The sequence below is a fragment of the Eurytemora carolleeae genome, unplaced genomic scaffold (genome assembly GCF_000591075.1).
Source record: "Eurytemora carolleeae unplaced genomic scaffold, Eaff_2.0 scaffold494, whole genome shotgun sequence".
NCBI classification, from domain to species: domain Eukaryota; kingdom Metazoa; phylum Arthropoda; class Copepoda; order Calanoida; family Temoridae; genus Eurytemora; species Eurytemora carolleeae.
Window position 1 is genome coordinate 61,459 of NW_019396387.1, and position 19,642 is coordinate 81,100.

At 32.9% G+C, this 19,642-nt stretch overlaps 2 protein-coding genes across 11 annotated transcripts in view; one reads left to right on the forward strand and one right to left on the reverse strand.

Moving 5' to 3' along the window:
* Positions 1-18,683, reverse strand: part of LOC111702235 (tubulin polyglutamylase TTLL4) — a 23,905-nt gene extending 5,222 nt beyond the window's left edge. Inside the window, exons 1-12 of one of the 10 annotated variants that reach the window (XM_023473857.1) lie at positions 18,600-18,683; positions 17,971-18,268; positions 16,867-16,917; positions 7,662-7,750; positions 6,223-6,280; positions 5,745-5,838; positions 5,230-5,335; positions 4,710-4,817; positions 4,039-4,109; positions 3,609-3,679; positions 2,340-2,426; positions 1,761-1,865 (exon numbers count right to left, since the gene is read on the reverse strand). In XM_023473857.1, coding sequence (XP_023329625.1) covers positions 1,761-1,865; positions 2,340-2,426; positions 3,609-3,679; positions 4,039-4,109; positions 4,710-4,817; positions 5,230-5,335; positions 5,745-5,838; positions 6,223-6,280; positions 7,662-7,750; positions 16,867-16,917; positions 17,971-18,029 — 899 coding nt within the window. In that variant the 5' untranslated portion in view covers positions 18,030-18,268; positions 18,600-18,683. Of the gene's footprint in view, positions 1-1,760; positions 1,866-2,339; positions 2,427-3,608; positions 3,680-4,038; positions 4,110-4,709; positions 4,818-5,229; positions 5,336-5,744; positions 5,839-6,222; positions 6,281-7,661; positions 7,751-7,969; positions 8,001-9,655; positions 9,915-12,889; positions 13,177-13,528; positions 13,740-16,666; positions 16,918-17,970; positions 18,269-18,599 lie in introns of those variants that run through there. The other 9 variants (XM_023473860.1, XM_023473861.1, XM_023473862.1 and 6 more) reach the window with 9 other exon arrangements.
* Positions 18,684-18,760: 77 nt separating this feature from the next.
* On the forward strand, positions 18,761-19,642 carry LOC111702237 (kelch-like protein 10; the record flags this gene model as incomplete). The annotated part of the gene is given in 1 exon segment (XM_023473865.1): positions 18,761-19,642. A coding segment is annotated over 1 exon segment (855 nt), but the record flags the coding sequence as incomplete, so codon positions are not given.

The following is a 19,642-nucleotide window of genomic DNA, read 5'->3' on the forward strand; positions in this document are numbered from 1 at the left end:
GTAACATTTTTTTCCTCTTAGAGTAAAACTATTATTTTTTATATTACTGCCTTTTTTGTCAATATTTGCCAGCAAACTTAATATAAAAAGTTTAGTTAAAATAAAATAAATTCAGTTTTTTACAGATCTTTGTAGTTAATGTAAAATGAATGACTATAATGAAGGGTATAAAAGAAGGTGGAAGCTGAAAGGTATGTAATGAAGCCTTTATTAGATTGAGTTTGTAAATCCCAGAAATGAGTGGAAAATGCAAATCAAACCCAATTAAAACCAATAATTTGATATACATCATGATATTTTTCTAGGGGGGGGTAAAAAAATTTCTAGGGGGGGGTAAAAAAAATTCCGGCGCGCTTCGCGCGCCAAATTAAAATTTTTTACCCCCCCCTACAGAATCCTTATATCCGCCCCTGTTTGTAATCCGAGTTAAGGGAAGAATAAGAATAAAGGGAAGTAAAATGGCGCTGGTCCGGCAGGAGAAAGCCAGTCACACTGCTTTGCAGACGAGTTCGTTGTCACACACGCACACTCTTTTGGTACAGACACACAACATGACTACACTCAAGAAAATTACAGAACAATGTCGTCAATTATAATTAAGCTTGAATAATGACTAGTTTATTGTAAACTTTAATCAAATTATATTCTTTGCATGAAAATTTGGCTTATAGTGTTGACTTAATTGTACAGTACACGCCTTCGGTGGTCGATTTTACTTGCACACACTCTTTTGGTACAGACACACATACATGACGTTTCCGCACCCTAATTACAACCAATGTAAGAATGTTACGCGGTGTGTAAGTACCGATATTTTCCCGTTTTACTTTCTATTGAGCTGAGTGTTATTGTTTGAAAGCTACCTATTAGGTGGGTTTCATAGTAATATTACTGTCTGAAACTCAAAATCCAATTTGGTCTTTTACTTGACATGGCTCTTTAGGAGGGTTTGAGAAAATTGACTTTATCTATACTTGCTAGAAATAGAATGTTGCAAGTCTGAGTTCTGATAATTTGGTTCTCAAGTAGAAAGAATTCCACACTTTCTCGTTTCTCTCATAGAGCCGTGCGTGAAAAATCTTGACGCGCTTTCCTTCGATGCTGTTCAGTACACGATACAGGCATAGGTTTACACAATATTATGATATTTCATTTATGTATAATTTATATCTAAAGAAATATCTTTTTAGAAAATATTTCAAAAGAAGTGCCTTTGATACTAAAATAATCTAGCATTATTAAAATGCAGTGCTTAGGATCAATTTTATTTTGATGCAGATCTGAAACCAGATCTTTCCTGTAAAAACTAGACTCGGATCCGGTTAGAAATGTGTGTTTTGAGCTGGCAAATTTTTTTCTGAAGTGTGGGTTGACATTTTGCCACCTGAGTGGATCCGCATATTTGTCTGGATTCGTGAAATTTGCGGATCCAGTGGATCCGGATCCTATGCACTGCTTAAAGTAATGTTTAAGTAACCCTCCATGCAAGGATGGCAATGCCCGATTACAACAGTACCATTGATCCTTTAATCTGACTCGAAGAGTGTTTATTTCGGATAATTTCTCCATTGTTTCTTGTGAGTAAGAAATGCGCAAGTCACTTTTGAAGAGAAACAGCAAATTAGAATAAACAGTTTTTAAAAAATCAAACAATACATGAATATCTAATTTATACTTAATCAAACAAAGCTTTTACGGGTATACCATTGCATGGAGACTCATTTTTCTGTTGTCAGGACTATACAAAACATTGTACACACCTGAGATCGAACTTCTTGTTATGAATCAGATATGGATTCTCTATGTACCGTTGTACACACACCTCCTCATCATAGCCAGGTAAATCGACTAGACTATTTATCACCCTAGACAAAGGGAGTTTTAAAGAGAATGCTCCTGGTTTTGGAAAAGGGAACAGGAGAATAAAGTTATTAGCTGTGGCCATCTTAAGTTCAAAGTTCAGAGGTAATGATCAAATTGCAACTCATTTTTATCGAATAAAATTGCTCTCGTCAATGGTTTTAACTCAAAAAATATTTAGAAGCTATCAGAAGAAATACAAGTTACAAGGAGGATGTAATTTTAGAAAATAAACAAAAAATAAACCTGATGTTGTAAACCTTTGATATTTCTAGCTTTAACTATTTGATCAAACTCTCCAACATCAGATATTAGGATTAGCATAATCAGAGTTCGAGGCAAGTTTTTTTAAATTCTTACTCTCTTAAAAAAAATTTTAATATATTTTTTTTCTGAAAAAACCGATTAACCAAATATTTATAAGGTATAAAAAGGTATAAAAAGGTGTAGTTTTGAATAGTTATATTTCTTATTTTAACCTGATTCCTGTTCCGTTGTTTCTTCCCAGCGGTTTAATAATCCAGAGAGATCCAGGCTCCAGCCCCATCCTTCTCTCTATTTCAACTCTATACAAATAGGTTTAATGAGATCCAGGCTCCCGCCCCATCCTTCTCTCTAGTTCAACTCTATACAAATAGGTTTAATCAGATCCAGGCTCCAGCCCCATCCTTCTCTCTAGTTCAACTCTATACAAATAGATTTAATCAGACCCAGGCTCCCGCCCCATTCTTCTCTCTAGTTCAACTCTATACAAATAGGTTTAATCAGATCCAGGCTCCCGCCCCATTCTTCTCTCTAGTTCAACTCTATACAAATAGGTTTAATCAGATCCAGGCTCCCGCCCCATTCTTCTCTCTAGGTTCAACTCTATACAACTCTTTAAACTGCACTGCTGTACCTGTACAGTTAACTGTACTCAAGTACCTATACAATGTACTGTACTGTGGTGTGAGTACAATATAATGCACTGATGTACCTGCACAATGTACTGCACTGCAGTACCTGTATAATGTACTGCATTGCCGTACCTTAATAATATACTGTACTCTAGTGCCTAACATACTGCACAGCTGTAACTACAATAAACCACACTGCTGTACCTGTACAATTAACTGTACTCAAGTACCTATACAATGTACTGTACTGTGGTGTGAGTACAATGTAATGCACTGGTGTACCTGCACAATGTACTGCACTGCAGTACCTGTATAATGTACTGCATTGCCGTACCTGAATGATATACTGTACTCTAGTGCCTAACATACTGCACAGCTGTAACTACAATAAACCACACTGTTGTACCTGTACAATTAATTGTACTCAAGTACCTATACAATGTACTGTACTGTGGTGTGAGTACAATGTAATGCACTGGTGTACCTGCACAATGTACTGCACTGGAGTACCTGTATAATGTACTGCATTGCCGTACCTGAATAATATACTGTACTCTAGTGCCTAACATACTGCACAGCTGTAACTACAATAAACCACACTGCTGTACCTATACAATGTACTGTGTCGGAAATTTAAGAGAGATTCGTTGAACGAAACTCCTGAGTTTCCTTATTGGGGTTTACACATTTGCGTAGATTTTAATTTGAGAAATCAAAAAACAAAAAGAAACTTTTAAGAAACAAAAATATTGGTATCTACAAAACTACCTCACCCCATTTATAAAACCGGGTTTCCGATAATGGGTTTAGTACGAAGCTCTGTTTTAAGTTTCGGGCTCTGAACTGCTCTACCTGTGTCCTGGAAGATTGTAAGAATCAGAAAGAAAGTTGAATTCTTTAGTTCCATATTTATCCTGCATCATCTAAAATAAAAGTGAAGAAGTTTTAGCGTTCTAATTGTAAGCCGTTTTTGAGTTATTTAAAAAACACAGTTGGGGGTGGAAAACATCCTCCCCCCCCCCCCCCTATCGTGATTGGATTATAAAGAGAGCTTGATGGTAAAGTAAGTGCAGAATGAAGATGGACTAACAGATGAATTTATTGAATAATGTTTTTGCTTGAAAATAAAACAAGTTTGATGGTTTATAAATTCATAAAAGATATTTACATTCTATACATATAAACGCAGAAAGATATTGATCTGATCTATGAAACGAAGTGTATATTATATGAAAATAGTGTACATGTATTTGAATTATTAGTAGTTTGTACATAAAAATACCTTAAAATGCACCCACAGATTATCCTTCCTTGATATCTGTGTACAGGCTGGGAACGGTGATACTTTTACACCTACAAAGAAATTGAGACTTTGCCACAAATTCAAATTTTCTAGTTCTTATATCTTTACAACCTGATAGTGTAAACCTTGGATATTTCAAACTTATATTATTTTATCTAACAGAATTCATAGTTTGAAATATCAAAGTTGGGGTTGCAAATTTATAAGGATTAGAATATCTGAGTTTGTGGCAAACACTAATTCCTTTCTACATAATACATTTAAAAATAATAAATTAAATTCGAGTTTTTATTCCACGATTTTTTTAAAAACTTTATCATTTCATCTCCCAAAACACATTCAGTTGGGATATTGAACTACTTTAGTGTTTGAATGCATCAAGACTAGAGGAATTTTTTATATAGTAAAGATACTCTCTGAATTTGCTTTTCTCACACACCTCTGACCCTTTAGTAAAAGTAAATTTAACCTAAAGTCTGACCGCGTCAACCTTGTTGCACCGGCTATTACTATTGAGTGTCTGCTTTATTTACCCAATGTCCGGGCGATGCAGTACAAACTGGACCGGAAAAATTGACCCGGCTTGGAAATTCAAATGTACTACGGCTGTCCGTGTTCTACTTATCGTCGTATTTATATCTTGTTTACACCTCCATGATCGTCTGAGAAGGAGGATTGATCCTTAGTGTTTTGTCGGAAAAATCCGGGAACTTTGGGAACTCGGGGAACTTCTGACCTCACCATCAAAACTTTTTCATCTGTAAAAACAAGAGTATTATATGATTTGATGATCTCGAAGTGGCCCCACTTAAATATAAAAAAGAATTTTAATCCCTTTATCTTTGCAAACCGATGTCGTAGACCTTTGATATTTCAAGCTAAGAATTTTTTTAGATCAAATAGTACATTTTTGAAATTCAAATGTTTTCCCCATCAGGTCGCAAAGATATAGGGATTAAAAAAGTCCAGTTTCGTTTTCTCATCAAAAACTTTAAAACTGGGAACCAAAATAATAATGTCGTAAATATTTATCAAAGAAAATTGATTTAAAATCAATTAGAGTCTAAACTGTTGAACTTAAAAGATAAGAATTGAGCGAAAACTAAAGCTAAAGAGGAAGGGGGTGGGAACTTTTAAAGTAAAATATCTTTCAAATAAAAAAGAAAATACCTGTAATCATTGACTTTGGCTTGGAGTAGGATTTTTTTACATGGTTTGTCTTATCTTTCGTAAATGTTTTAGGTATTGCTACGTTAGCCCCGAACACTGGCCGATCCTGAACAATATATATTTCTTTAACTTAAAAATCTAAATTTGTTACGAAGATAAGGATCTAAAGAATATATTTCGCTCTATTCTTTCGGAAACTGTTTATCTCAATATTCTTTTTACAGAAACAAATTACCGAAATAAAGATGGTGCAGAATCGATTTCAAAGAAATACAGTCTTTGCCACAAACTAAAATTTTCTAATCCATTTATCTTTGCAATCTGTAAATCTTTGATATTTCAAGCTTAGATTTTTTGATCTAACAGAATTCATAGTTTAAAATATCTAATTAAGGTCTACGACATTGGGTTCCAAAGATTAGAAAATCAGAGTATGTGGCAAAGACTCAATTCCTTTGATTCTGGTATTCATCCTTTCTCCACAACCAACTATGTTAAATGAAATTAAATCCTACTTTAGTCTTGAGTTCATGAATCCTGACAATCTCCAGGAAAGCCAAGGGTATCCTCCACAAGCTCTCCCTCAACTCTACCATCATATCAATCGTTCTAATTTGAACTAAATATTTGAAAAAAACGCAAGTTAGGTTTACAAACCTTATATCAAATGACCATCCATTAACAACCCATAAAAGCTTTGCCTAAGCCAGTATGAATGAGATATCAATATTTTTCTATTTGCTAATTGATTTTTTTTCAATTGTGGGTTCTCTATAAAGTGACTTGCGGATACATGCTACGTTGAAATCACCACAGTCGTGGTAAATATACGTCTAAAATTTTAAATATGTCCCATTGCCGTGAAGATTTCAATTCATCTTAGAAATTCTCCTTTTATTACTATTTTGTTTGTACTTATTTTTAATATACAGAGTTTTAACTAGAAACATACTTTTCGAATTGGGTAAATCAAAAAGCATTTAGTTTTGATTCCTTAGTTCTGGTGGTTCGGGGACATTCTCTGTATTCTTTCCTATTTCTAAAAAGTAACCTTAAAAATAATATTAACAAGTTTTCCAATTTAACCATTTTAAAGCCATCGCGTCCTGACATAGGGGCGGCTTCAAGGCTGATTGTCAGAACCTAACCAAATATTGGATATATAATTAATCTAATTGGACTAACTAAAACTTCAATTCACAGAATTGGCCAATAACAAGCTATGAAATGCTTGCCAGCCAACCCTTTTGGTTGTTATTTAAACAAACAAAATTAAAAGATATTCATGATTTTGTGATCACAAAATTATGAGTTTTGTTTATTTCCGCTCTTTTTGAGAAGAAGACAAAAAAAAAATATTTACACATATTCTTCAGAGAAGTTAAGGGAATTTTACTTTACCAAGTGTTCCAAAGGTAAAGACTACTTGTTTACAAAACATCCAGCGAGGGATGTTTTTTTTGGCAAAATGGGTCAATGGAACCCGCGGTTAAGTAAAATTTTTAATTTCACGAAGTTAAGTAGTTGTACACAATCTATCGTCTTTTAAGATTAAAATGTGCGAATTTTTTACGAAAACTTTTAACTTCCCTGGTTCAGGCTGAGGTCTGTTTTACCCGAAATAGTCTGGGTGGGAGGGGCCCTGGGGGTCCTAGGGACCCCCCACTCTATTTCCTTATTGGGAAAAAAACCTATATCATTTGATACACTTTTGGAAAGCCTTTGGGCTCTACTTTGATAATCTGCAAAAAATTGCAAATTTGAAAAATTTCAAATATTTATTGCAATATCATGTTATTAATCAAAAATGTGCAAAACAGAAAGTGGGCGAAATATAATAAATTATACATTTTTGAAAAGCCCTTGAATTCAAATATGCAAAAATATTTGCAATATTTTCAAAAACTAAATTTTATTCAAGGAAAACTGAAAATGTGCAAATTCTCTTCAAAGGCATCTGTGCAACTACTATGCAAAATTTCTTATAAAATGTCGAAATCCAATGACCGGAAGTAGGTCTAAAGATAGATTTAGTCGGGTAACGGTAAAATAAGGCATTTAGGCAGTATGCCTGAGGCTGTAGGTATGAAATCCCCGCTTTGACCCTAATGTAAGGGGCCTGTGTAAGTTAGAAAATTCTAAAAATTTGAACAAAGGATTTTATTTTTTTCTCTATTTGTCATGTCTCATTTTTATACAAAAATCATATGGACTTGTTTTCTTTGCTTTTACTTTCAAACAATAACTTTCAAAACTGATCTACGAATTATGATCCCCCCAGGTAGAATTTCTGATCGGGTCATTGTGTACAGTGGTTGTACAACAAGAAGTCTAAAATTCCAGATGCCCCCTCTATTACTAATATCTCGATGGGGGAATCATGGATCGGTAATGTTGGTCAAAAGATGGTAAATATTGTAATGAAAATATACCTTGTTGGTTGATTGTTGGAAGGTTGACGATGAAAGGAGGAATATTTGGAAATATGGACGATTTTAAACATTTTTCTCCACGCATTTTCCTAAATATAATCAGACTTTTAAAAACCTCCTTATCAAACACATTCAGTCTCACAGTGAACTCCATTTTAAAATAAGGTCTAAGTAACATTCATTATATAATATTAGAATTAATTTAATCTATTTTGTTCTTCCTATTATTAAAATAATTAATATGTTGGTCTGAATAGCTCTTAAATAAATAATTTTAGAAAACATTCAATTAATTTTAGTTTTCTCACCTTCAGTGCAAATACTCTCTTAATATAAACAGTATACAGTATACAAGCAAGGAGTATGGAATAGAAAGGAGATGCAAATAACGCGGCCCGCCCTACCATATGATTATACATGCTTTGCAGACACTTCTCCATTTGTATAAGAAATATTCAGAATAGGTTATTGAATACGCGGTAATTCTACATTTTTTATTCAAATGAAGTACCGTCTACAAAGCATGTATAATCATATGGTAGGGCGGGCCGCGCGTCAGTTGTATCTCCCTTCTATTTTATACTCCTTGGATACAAGTCAATAAACATTAACCAAACTCATTTATTGTATTTCCTACATTTTCATTTCTCAAACTTCATCATCCGTCTTATTTTATTATTCATACATACTTATCCATCCGTTTTCATTCTTCTATACATGCTCATCCATCCGTTTTCATTCTTCACACATACTCATCCATCTGTTTTCATTCTTCACACATACTCATCTATCCGTTTTCATTCTTCACACATACTCATCCATCCGTTTTCATTCTTCACACATACTCATCCATCCGTTTTCATTCTTCACACGTACTCATCTATTCTTTTTCATTCTTCACACTATACTCATCCATCCTTTTTCATTCTTCTATACATACTCATCCATCCGTTTTCATTCTTCACACATACTCATCTATTCTATTTCATTCTTCTATACATACTCATCCATCCGTTTTCATTCTTCACACATACTCATCTATTCTATTTCATTCTTCTATACATACTCATCTATCCTTTTCATTCTTCACACATACTCTTCTATCCTTTTTCATTCTTCACACATACTCATCTATCCCTTTTCATTCTTTATATACATACTCTTCCATCCATTATTAATTCCCTCGTTTATCATTCATTTTTCATCAATCTTGTTTTCTCATCCATCCTTCATCAATTCTTATTTCTCATTTAATGGGTTGATACTCGAGGTGGGGGGGGGGGGGGGGAAAAAACCAAAAAGGGACTGTCCTTGTCATAGATAAATAAATAAACATAGATAGCTTATGTATGCAAAATCACCAAGAATTGTACAGTCCGCGAACTCATACTTCTAGAAGTCAAAGTGTACTTCAATGAAAAGCAGGGTGGTTTGGTGTGTTTTAATGGATTTCATAATAGAGTGTAAAATAACTCCGGAAATGGAACTATTTGAACAACAATATTTCACTGAGCAATATATCATATTGACGAGAATTGAAGAAGGACATGAGAAGGACTAAACTAACCTAAATTTCTCTCTACAGAACTCATGTACACCACAAGTACTCAATGACATAACAGCCAATGTTTACAACCGACCTAGTTAATCTATATAATAGGAATTTCTTTAAAACATCTCAGTACATTTATATCTTTCATGATAAAAAATGTCGTCTTATGTGCAATCTATCTTTATCTATGGTCCTTGTATTCTGTTAAATTAAAAGTGATCATACCGGTATTATACATTTAAATCCATGATACCGATTCACAACATTACCCCATAAACCTTTATCTGATCAATAATTTGGAAGATATTGTCGTTTTTTTAGAGAAACCGTAATTGAACACAATGCATTTTTTCTTTCATTATTAAAGGGACTGACGTTTTAAGGGACCATCTATTTATAGAGCGGCATGTGTCGATTCACGAGGGTACCCGTATTTTAATACCTTGTATAACTATAATGTCGTCTTCTTCCTACTTCCGTTTTTTTCTGGTTATCACTGTATGTAAATAACTGATTTATGTTGGATTTATTAAAGACTCGGATTTGAGGAAAGCGTACGAATTGCGTCATAATCTGATCTGACATCAAAATACAATTTTCTCATATAAAATCTGCAATGTCTGCAGTTTCTTAAAAATTCACAACCTATATGAGCTGGGGATGGCAGGCGGCCATAAGCCACAACATTTTCTCCTTACATGCCACAGATTATCTTTTTTGTCCTTCGGCAGCCATGAACCTCAACCGTAAGGTCTTCCATGCCACAGCAGTTATTACGTTTTTAAATGATAAGTTTAGGGCATTTAAATTGCAATTTTTAAAATCATGCCGCATTACGGTAAAGCTGATACCTTTAAGAAATTTGAATTGTGTGTTCACTATGAAATTTACGAAAATATACCTATAGTTTTAGATTAACATCAAACTCATAAGCTCTTTGGAAAAAACCACAATTTTTTAAGTAAAGTAAAAAGCGAAATAATACGTAAAAATAAGTAAAATAAAAACCTAAAAACTATTTAAAAAATTCTTGGTAAAAAGTATACGCAATTATTCGTAAAAATACGTTTCTGGAAAACCTAAGCACTTAAAAAAATAGCTTGGTATGATAAATACGTAAAAATAAGTAAATATATGCAAGTTTTTTACCAAAATGTAGAGCATACCAATTTTTACGTAAATATAACAAAAAATATGTATACCTATATAGAGGCTTAAGTATTTAGGGTTTCGGGTTAGTAGGGTATACAGAATACAGAAAGCAAATTGCCGAGTAGGAAAAACCGGATGTTGAGAATACAGGATGTAGTGCTGAGTAGAGGAGAATATATGAATGGAAAAGATAAATGTATGCAAAGTAAAGATAAGTAGAGATGCAGAGAAGATTTAGAATAGAGAATACGAGTGCAGAGTAGATGCACGCATAAAGAAAATTAACGGAGCGTAGAGATGAGTAAGTAGATGCAACATTAAGCATATTTATGTATATAGAACATACGTTATTCTTGGTAGATTCTGTAAAACTTACTTTACAGAGAGTAAAGATAGCACCCGCGTTATGCAGAGTATAGACATATTTTGACAGTGCATGACGTCGCTGGATTTTTGAAAATAACAATTTCAATGCATTAAATTTATTATTTAAAAACGTAATAACTGCAGGAAGACTCAAATGCTGTGCCATGGCAAACCGTATCGGTTGTGGCTCATAGCTGCCGGAAGACAAGGGGAAAATGTTGTAGCTTATAGCCGCCTGCCATCCCCCGCTCAAAGGGCGAACGCACAAATTTCTTTTTTGCAAAATTTGAACTGTAAACTCAAAAAATTTGGCTTCTTGGATACTTTAAAGGTACACATACAGTCCAATTACCTTGCAAGTACTACTTTCATCTCTCCTTCAAACAAAACTAGCAGAAAAAACAGCAAACTAATTTTTTTATGCTCTTCCCCCTTCAGTTTCAGATTTGAAAAGTGTTTTAGCTCTGAGTTCTAGGGGGGGGGGGGGCACTGCCTCCTTACCCTGCTCCCTATATATATATTTTTAAACGTAAGGATTCAGAGGACAGAACTTTTGTGTTGTGAATGCAGATATACGGATAAATTAATATAATTCATCTTTGATATCCACAGGTGGTCATACCCTGTAGGGATAATTTAAATTGAGGAATTTCAAGCATTTATCCTCAAATCTAAAAGATCCCACATTTGATATCAAGATCAAGAGTTAAAAATTAACAATACTCTGCACACAACAGTTCAAACATCGGAAAATGCACGAAACGAAAAATCGCATCTTCGAGATTTTCTGCAGCTGTGGACAATTGTTTCTCTCTTAGCAAAAACAATTAGATTAAGTGTCTTAAGTTTAATTCAGTTTTGTGCCGTGAGAAAATTCTTTAATTCATCATTATGTAGTAATTATCATGGAAACTTTCTGTAGTTCAGCTTATAAGTACTTAGTAAATGTATATTAAAGTAATATTTAAGACGAGACTTCAGAGAAGATCGTACGGAATTTGTTTATTCCCTTTTATTACATTCAGGGTTCCTTGCAGGAAAAAAACTTGCTTATTTATGTGCTTAATTATTTAGCACACCATTAAAATATTAAATTAAAGGCAGAAAACAAAAAAAAGCTTTAAATTGTCATATTTTAAGAGTTTTGGGTCGTCTTTGCAGTCTCATCCTTTGTGGGTAACCCTGTATATAGAAGTAATATTCAATATATCTAGATCCTTTAACAGCACTAGCTAAAGTGTCTTTCACAGATAAAACTCTATACATCACTAACTGACAATATTTTTATTTATCACGGTCAAATTATGTTAGTACTGAAGTACACATTCGAGCCGGAAATGAACAAAAATGTGATTTTAATTGAAGGTTGTAAAAAAATTCGTTTTAATTTTAGAGTTTACTTTATTTCTTGAATCCTTGGGAAAATACTGACCCCGGCACAGTCTGACCGGAGTATAAGCTAGCTGTATAGTTGGCCATTAATATTAGCTCAGGTACGTCTCAGTTACAAAAATCAAGAAATATTTTTTGCATTTGAAAACAGGAAAACAGGAAACGAAAATAAGAAAACGGAAACAAAAAGATATTAAAATTAAAAACAAGAACAAAAAATCAAGTACAGAACCAGGAAGAGGTAAAAAATGAAAGACTAGAAATAATTAAAAACCCAACAACAACAAAAAACTATATCAGCCAGAGATAAAGAGAAAGAAAAATTGGCTAAAAAAGCAGAAAGAAAAAAATACAAAGAAATAAGAAAAACGCCTAAGATTAAACAGAAACAAGAAGAGAAAAAATAACAAATATAAAAAATGGAGAGAACTAATAGTCAATAAAAACTGAATGAAAGAAAAAATACAAAGAAATAAGAAAAACGCCTAAGATTAAACAGAAACAAGAAGAAAAAAAATAAAAAATATAAAAAATGGAGAGAACTAATAGTCAATAAAAACTGAATGAAAGAAAAAATACAAAGAAATAAGACAAACGCCTATAAGATTAAACAGCAACAAGAAGAGAAAAAATAACAAATATAAAAAAGGAGAGAACTTATAGTCAATAAAAACTAAAAAAAAAGAAAAAGGCGTAATATGCAGGAACAGGAAAAAGGTTTATTTAAACAAAAAAGAGTTAAAATAACCAGGGAGTAACCACTAACCATAATCAGGAAGAGAGAACTACAGGGTGTACCTTGAAAAACGCTACTCATAAAACGCTTTATAGATAAAACGCTACACTCATAATACGCTACCCAAGGGCGTATACAGAAATAAATCTATAAACGCCAAGGGGAGGGGAAGCCAAAATATAAACAGTAAATTCAAAACATTTGGCTCCTTGGATATCAGACACAAGTATAATGATACTTTATAGGTACAATTACAGGGTGTCCCAAAAAAACATGGGAATTTAGTGACGAATTGAATATCGTCTTTGTTATGAATTAGCATTGTAATACCTAATTTCAAAACCCATAATATTATTGTGTCAGCTAGAGTTTATTTTATGGAAAGGGTAAGACTGTAAAGATGTGTCTATAATGTCTCTGCAAGATGAACAGTGAAGACGGACAAGTTTACTCTGTTCGTATACAGTAATTTTCTTGTTTTACTAAGTACAACCGTATGCAGTCAAAACATAAACAAGCAAAATGTGAACATAGCAGACGAAACTCTTACAGATTACAACTTTCTCCGTAGGTATCACTAAACTAAATCAAAGAATTAGTTAAAAAGACGATATCGAATTCGTCACTGAATTCCCATGTTTATTGGGACACCCTGTACAGTCTAATTACCTAGCAAGAACTACTTTATTCACTTTATTTCTCCTTCAAACAAAACTAGCAGAAAAAAACATGTTTCTAGAAAATCGACATTTTATTATATTGTTATGGCTCTGTCTTGTAATCCTACGCCGACTGCGCGAAACACCTTTGGGCTTCTGCCTTAGGGTTATTGTGAACGAGTTTCATTGAAACCTTGAAAAGACGACACCTGAGGCCGAATTTAAAGAATTTGAGTCGCGGCTCAAAATGGTTAATTCCACTTTAAATTGTATGCCATTTTTCAAGATTTAAGCCGGCGCTCAATTGAAACCAATTTTTATCAGATTTAGGCCGCGGCTTAAATTCATTAAATTCGGACACTAGTGTCCTATCTGTTAATTTAGTTAATTTATGGTCGTATGGTTTGCAACCTTATAAAGAAATTTTATTAAGGAATATCAGCAATTTTAACGACTTGGGCAGTCCTATTCGTCCTTTCACTATGAAGGCGAACAATTGAGAACCTAAAAACTCTGGAACAGGAAGGAGGCAATAGGAAAAAGTTGGCTTAAACATTACATTACGATAAAAATGCTATGATCGGCAACTTCCGCATCATCATGGCTCCCAGCTGGCTTGTCAAAAATCCTATTTAGACCAAAACATAAGTTTAAGCTCTACGAGTTCTAGCAGATAAAGGTCACTTGAAATTATGCAGACAGTCCCTTCACAGAAATATTTCCCCCCGGGAATTCTTCAGGGATTCTACAATGGTAGGCGATTATATCAATACAATGAAGACGACTTTTTTATTTAATTTTTGATTGTTAACAAGCGGTTTTTTGAATTACAAGTTTACAAGTAATCAAAAAGAAGCTTTATTAATTGACAGATTCTCTTGACTTCTATGTTTATGTATAACCATGTTGTTAAATAGCTTGATATACATAAAAATTTAACTCGAAAGTCGTCTTCATTATACTGATGTAATTGCCTACCAATGTATTCTAAGATGACAAGTATAAAAGCGGCTAAAAATTAAAAATGAAAAACCCTTGGTTTTGGATTCCTGTAACCTTCCCTAAATTCTATATTGTGTTATATCATAAATGTAAAATAACCCTGACAGATCTACGTATCTACAATCTAGGCTCTATGCATGGAGAACTTGGCCTTTTTTAGACAAACACTCTCAAAATAGAAATAAACCTTAACAGACAGGTGTCTTAACATTCTATTATCTACACATTTATAGTAATAAGAAGAGAATAAACATTTGAAAATCTAAAAATCTAAAAAACATGAAAAATGTCAGCAACGTGAATATTGAGCAATGTACATTGTTAACAATATAAACATTGTTAACAAAATTAATATTTTTAACAATGTCAACATGAACATATTTCTAACAACATGAATATGGCTAACAATATTGAAATTTTCTACAATATGAACATTTCTGACATGAACATTATTAACAAACCGAACATTGCAAACAATTTTGAACATTGTTAACAACATGAACATTATAAACAACATGAACATTGTTAACAACATGAACATTGTTAACAACATGAACATTGTTAACAGCACAAACATTGATAACAGCACGACCATTGTTAACAACATGAGCACTGTTAACAGCATTAAAAAATTTAACAATATGAACATTTCTGACATGAACATTGCAAACAATATTTAACATTGTTCATGTTAACATGAATAATGTTAAAAATATGAACATTGTTAACAACATGAACATTGCAAACAATATTTAACATTATTCCAATAACATGAACATTGTTAACAACATGAAAATCATTAACAACATGAACATTGTTTACAATATGAACAATGAACATTGTTTACAATATGAAAATTGTTAACAACATGAACATCATTTGTTAACAATATGAACATTGTTAACAGTATTAACATTGTTAACAATATGAAGATTGTTAACAACATGAACATTTTTAACAACATGAACATTGCAAACAATATGAACATTTTTAACAACATGAACATTGTTTACAACATGATCATCATTAACAAATGAACATTGTTTACAATATAAAAATTGTTAACAACATGAACATTGTTAACAATATGAACATTGTTAACAATATGAAGATTGTTAACAACATGAACAGTGTTAGCAATATGTACATTGTTTACAATATGAACATTGTTTACAACATGAACATCATTAACAACATGAACATTTTTAACAACATGAACATTGTTGACAACATGTACATTGTTAACAACATGAACATTGTTAACAACATAAACATTGTTAACAACATGAACATTGTTAACAACATAAACTTTGCTAAGAGTATGAACATTGATAACAATCTGAACATCGTTAACAATATGAACATTGTTAACAATATGAACATTGTTAACAACATGAACATTGTTGACAACATTAACATTGTTGGCAATATTAACATTGTTAAAGGGACTGTATAAAGGAAAAAATTCAAGGGGTAAAGGCTGAAACCAAAGTACCTACGAAGGTGAACAAAACCCTTGCGAGTTCTATCTGATGTTATCTATTATTGTTACGTGTCTACGTCTGTATCACGTGACCAGTATACTGCACTGCCATTGGTAGGAGTTCTGGTCACGTGATACGGACGTATTAACAATTATACGTATAATTATGTACAATAATTATCAAATCTATTTAAAATGAAAAATTATGAAATTCAAATAATAATGGGACCAAACCTAAGTTACTTAGGCTCCTCTGGGATGCATCGTTTTTAAATTTGTCGCGTATTTTCTGAATATGATCTCTTTAAACCTACTATTTCTAAAATTTGGTATATACCGATTTTTGTATAAATTTGACGCAGTTTTATTTCAATTTCTCAAGACAGGAACATCACATAGAACTCTCATGGGTCTTGATCAACTCCTAAGATACTTATGTTTCAGTCTATACCCCCTTTAATTTTTCCTGTACAGTCTCTTTAAGAACATGATAATTGTTAACAATATGAACACAATTTATGGCTTGTTTATCTACAGTAACAAAGCAATAAACTTGATTGCGTTGTTTCAAAAAATTAAACTTCATTTGAAAACAATGTCTGCAAAAAGCTAAATTATGCTTTCTTCAAAAAACAATTGACACTAGATTCAACGTAATAAAACCTGTGTTAGTTCGCCTTTAGATTTCAGGAAAACTGTGACTTTATCTATTTTCATAATTTTTTGAAATTGATTGTAAAGTGTTTTCTGGGTTTCCTGAGTTTTCTGAGTATCCTGAGTATCCTGAGTATCCTGAGTATCCTGAGTATCCTATGTATCCTATGTATCCTGCTACCCGGAGAAGTTTAAGGTTTGAACTGCACCTGACTCCCGAGTCCTTTAACAACCCCGGAGCTAGATTGCAGAATCCGTCCCTGAGGAAAAAAGTGTTAAGATTGCGTAAACTGCGGACTTCCATGAAATATAAATCTTATAGAGTATAGTATTGTCATTCTGATTGAGAACAAATTTAATAAAATTTAAACATGAAAAATAAATTTTCCAGCACCCCAAGTGTGCAAAATTGCTCAATTTCAACTAACTGAAAAATTTGGCATTCTTTGAAAACTTGCATGCACACATATACAAACTCACACAACAAAAATACCCAAATCCACCAAATGCAACTTATGCATTTTAATCCAATCTAGGATGCAAAGCAAGAAATAAAATTAAATGTATGAGTATTTAGCAAAATCATTCCTTTTATTTCTAGTTAATAATGTTCATAAATCATATAAAATCTAAAATATTTTGTTTCTAAATAGGCATGTTTGATTATAATGCTGGCCATAAAATTGATAGTAATGATACTATATAATATTGAAATAATAAGAATAATCTACAGTGAAACCCTTAATAACGAATACATCGAAAGAATTCATCAAATGTCGTATTCTTCACTTTCTGATAATGGAATGTTGCAGATATTTAGTCTTTTAATTAAATGATTATATGGAACTCTTTAAAACTGTTCCCGCATATTCATGGCTATTTATTTATTTTCGCAAATATTGAAATTTACGTAATATAGTATAAAACTCATTGGAAAATTGTCAAGACGACATTTGATAAATTCTTCTGATGTATTCGTTATTAAGGATTTCACTGAATATATATAGAACTATATATATGATGGCAAAAGTATATATATATAAACATATATATGTTTTCAACATAAGAAAAAAAATATTTTTATAGAATTTGTTCAAGATACACAAAAATCTATAGCTTGAATTTAAAACTCCAAAGAAACTGAGTTTTTGTCAAAAACTAAAATTTTCCAATCCCATATTTCTTTGAAAATATCTTTGAAACCTGATGGTATAAACCTTTGATATTTCCAACTAAGACATTTAGTGAAGTTTATTGAACAAAATGCATTATAGATCAGATCGACTCATATATTTATTAAAACATTTTCATACCTGTGAGCAGATCGATGGAATCGGATGGATACTGATGTTAACCCTAAAGCTGTCACCATGACACAGTTCCTGTCGCTTCCTCCCGTCGAAGGAGACCCACGCCGTGTTCCTGCTGTCGGGGCTTACGGAGATCTTGAGCTCTACCCCGGCAGGAACCACGATAGGACAGAATGAGAGAGAGTGAGGACAGATAGGAGTAACCATGACTGCTGGGACAGCGGGATGTATCATACTTGCTCCAGCAGCAACAGCATAGGCTGTACTTCCAGTAGGGGGTAGAGACAATCAAACCATCACCCTGAAAAAAATAAGAGTTTAGAATCAACTCTGCTATAATTTTAAGCCACATTAAAGATAAGGTTTTTTAGCATAATAAAAAGTAGGCTTTCAAAGTGTTGAAAACTTAAAGTTGTATAGTATCTGATATTAATGTCAATAAAAATTTCAGTTCACATTGATAATTAAAGACACATTAAATCTTAAAACCTTAATTAGCTCATATCTTAAAATAGTCCCAAGATGAAGATTGTCTTTCAAATGTTTAGCCGGAAATAGGATTTTAACTAGAGACCACAAATTTTTCAATTAATTTCAAAATAGATTTTTTTAGTAACGAAAAATGAATAAACCTGAACCGATGTGATAAGGAGATGGTCCTCGATCTATAACAACCTCGTTCAACACCAACTGGTTTGTGCTTTGGTCCAACTACAAATATTAAACATTTAATTCTTTTGTTAAAATTAAAAGTTCACAAAGAAAATGCGCAAAAAGGCCTTTGCAAATTTCGCAATATTCAAATTTATTTGAATCAAAAATGTCAGAGGATAGGCTGCTTGAATTTATGTCTTCGACTAGAAGTTCTCAAGATACAAGTGACATACTAATCTATACAAATGATAACCAATCGTTCCTAGCAACCAGACTAATGCTAGTTTATAGTTCACCATTCTTTGATGTTCTGTTAAATGGACCGTTCAAGAAAGAAAAGAAATTAGAACGTCAACAAACTTCAACAATATATTTAAATATGAAAAAAGATGAGCTGTATCCAGTTTTAGCTCGAGCGATGTACGGTGAAGGCGAGATCAACGATAAGAATGTGAAAGATATGATTAAAGTTGCTGATTTCCTCGGGATCAGCACAATTGTTGAAGAATGTGAATTATTCATGGAGAAAATCTTGAATCCAGAGAACGTTGTGGAGCTCTACATGTTTGCACTGGATTACTTTTTCATAAATTTGAAAGCTTCAGCCCTGAATTTTATACTGAACAATTTCAGTCTAGTAAAAGAATCATCGAAATCAGGAATCTTAAATCTTCCTGAAGCTGATCTAATAGAAATACTTTCCGACCATGGATTAAGGTGCACAGAAGAAGATGTGTGGAAATTTATCTTAAGTTGGAACAGGGCTAATAATACAGAGCCTTCACTCGCCCTTCTCTTAACAGCCCGGTTTGGAAGGATGGATATCCAATTCTTCAGGAGAGAGGTTGCTCTGCATCCCTTTATTGAGAAGACAGGGCTAATGGACATTATTGATGGTTATGAGGAACTGGTTGCAAATCTTGAGAATTGTACAACTACAGTGAGAACTCCTAGTTTTGCTATGCCTAGAGACTCTCAAGAATATATTTTCTCTTTCGGGGGTTGGTCCACAGGAGCTGCA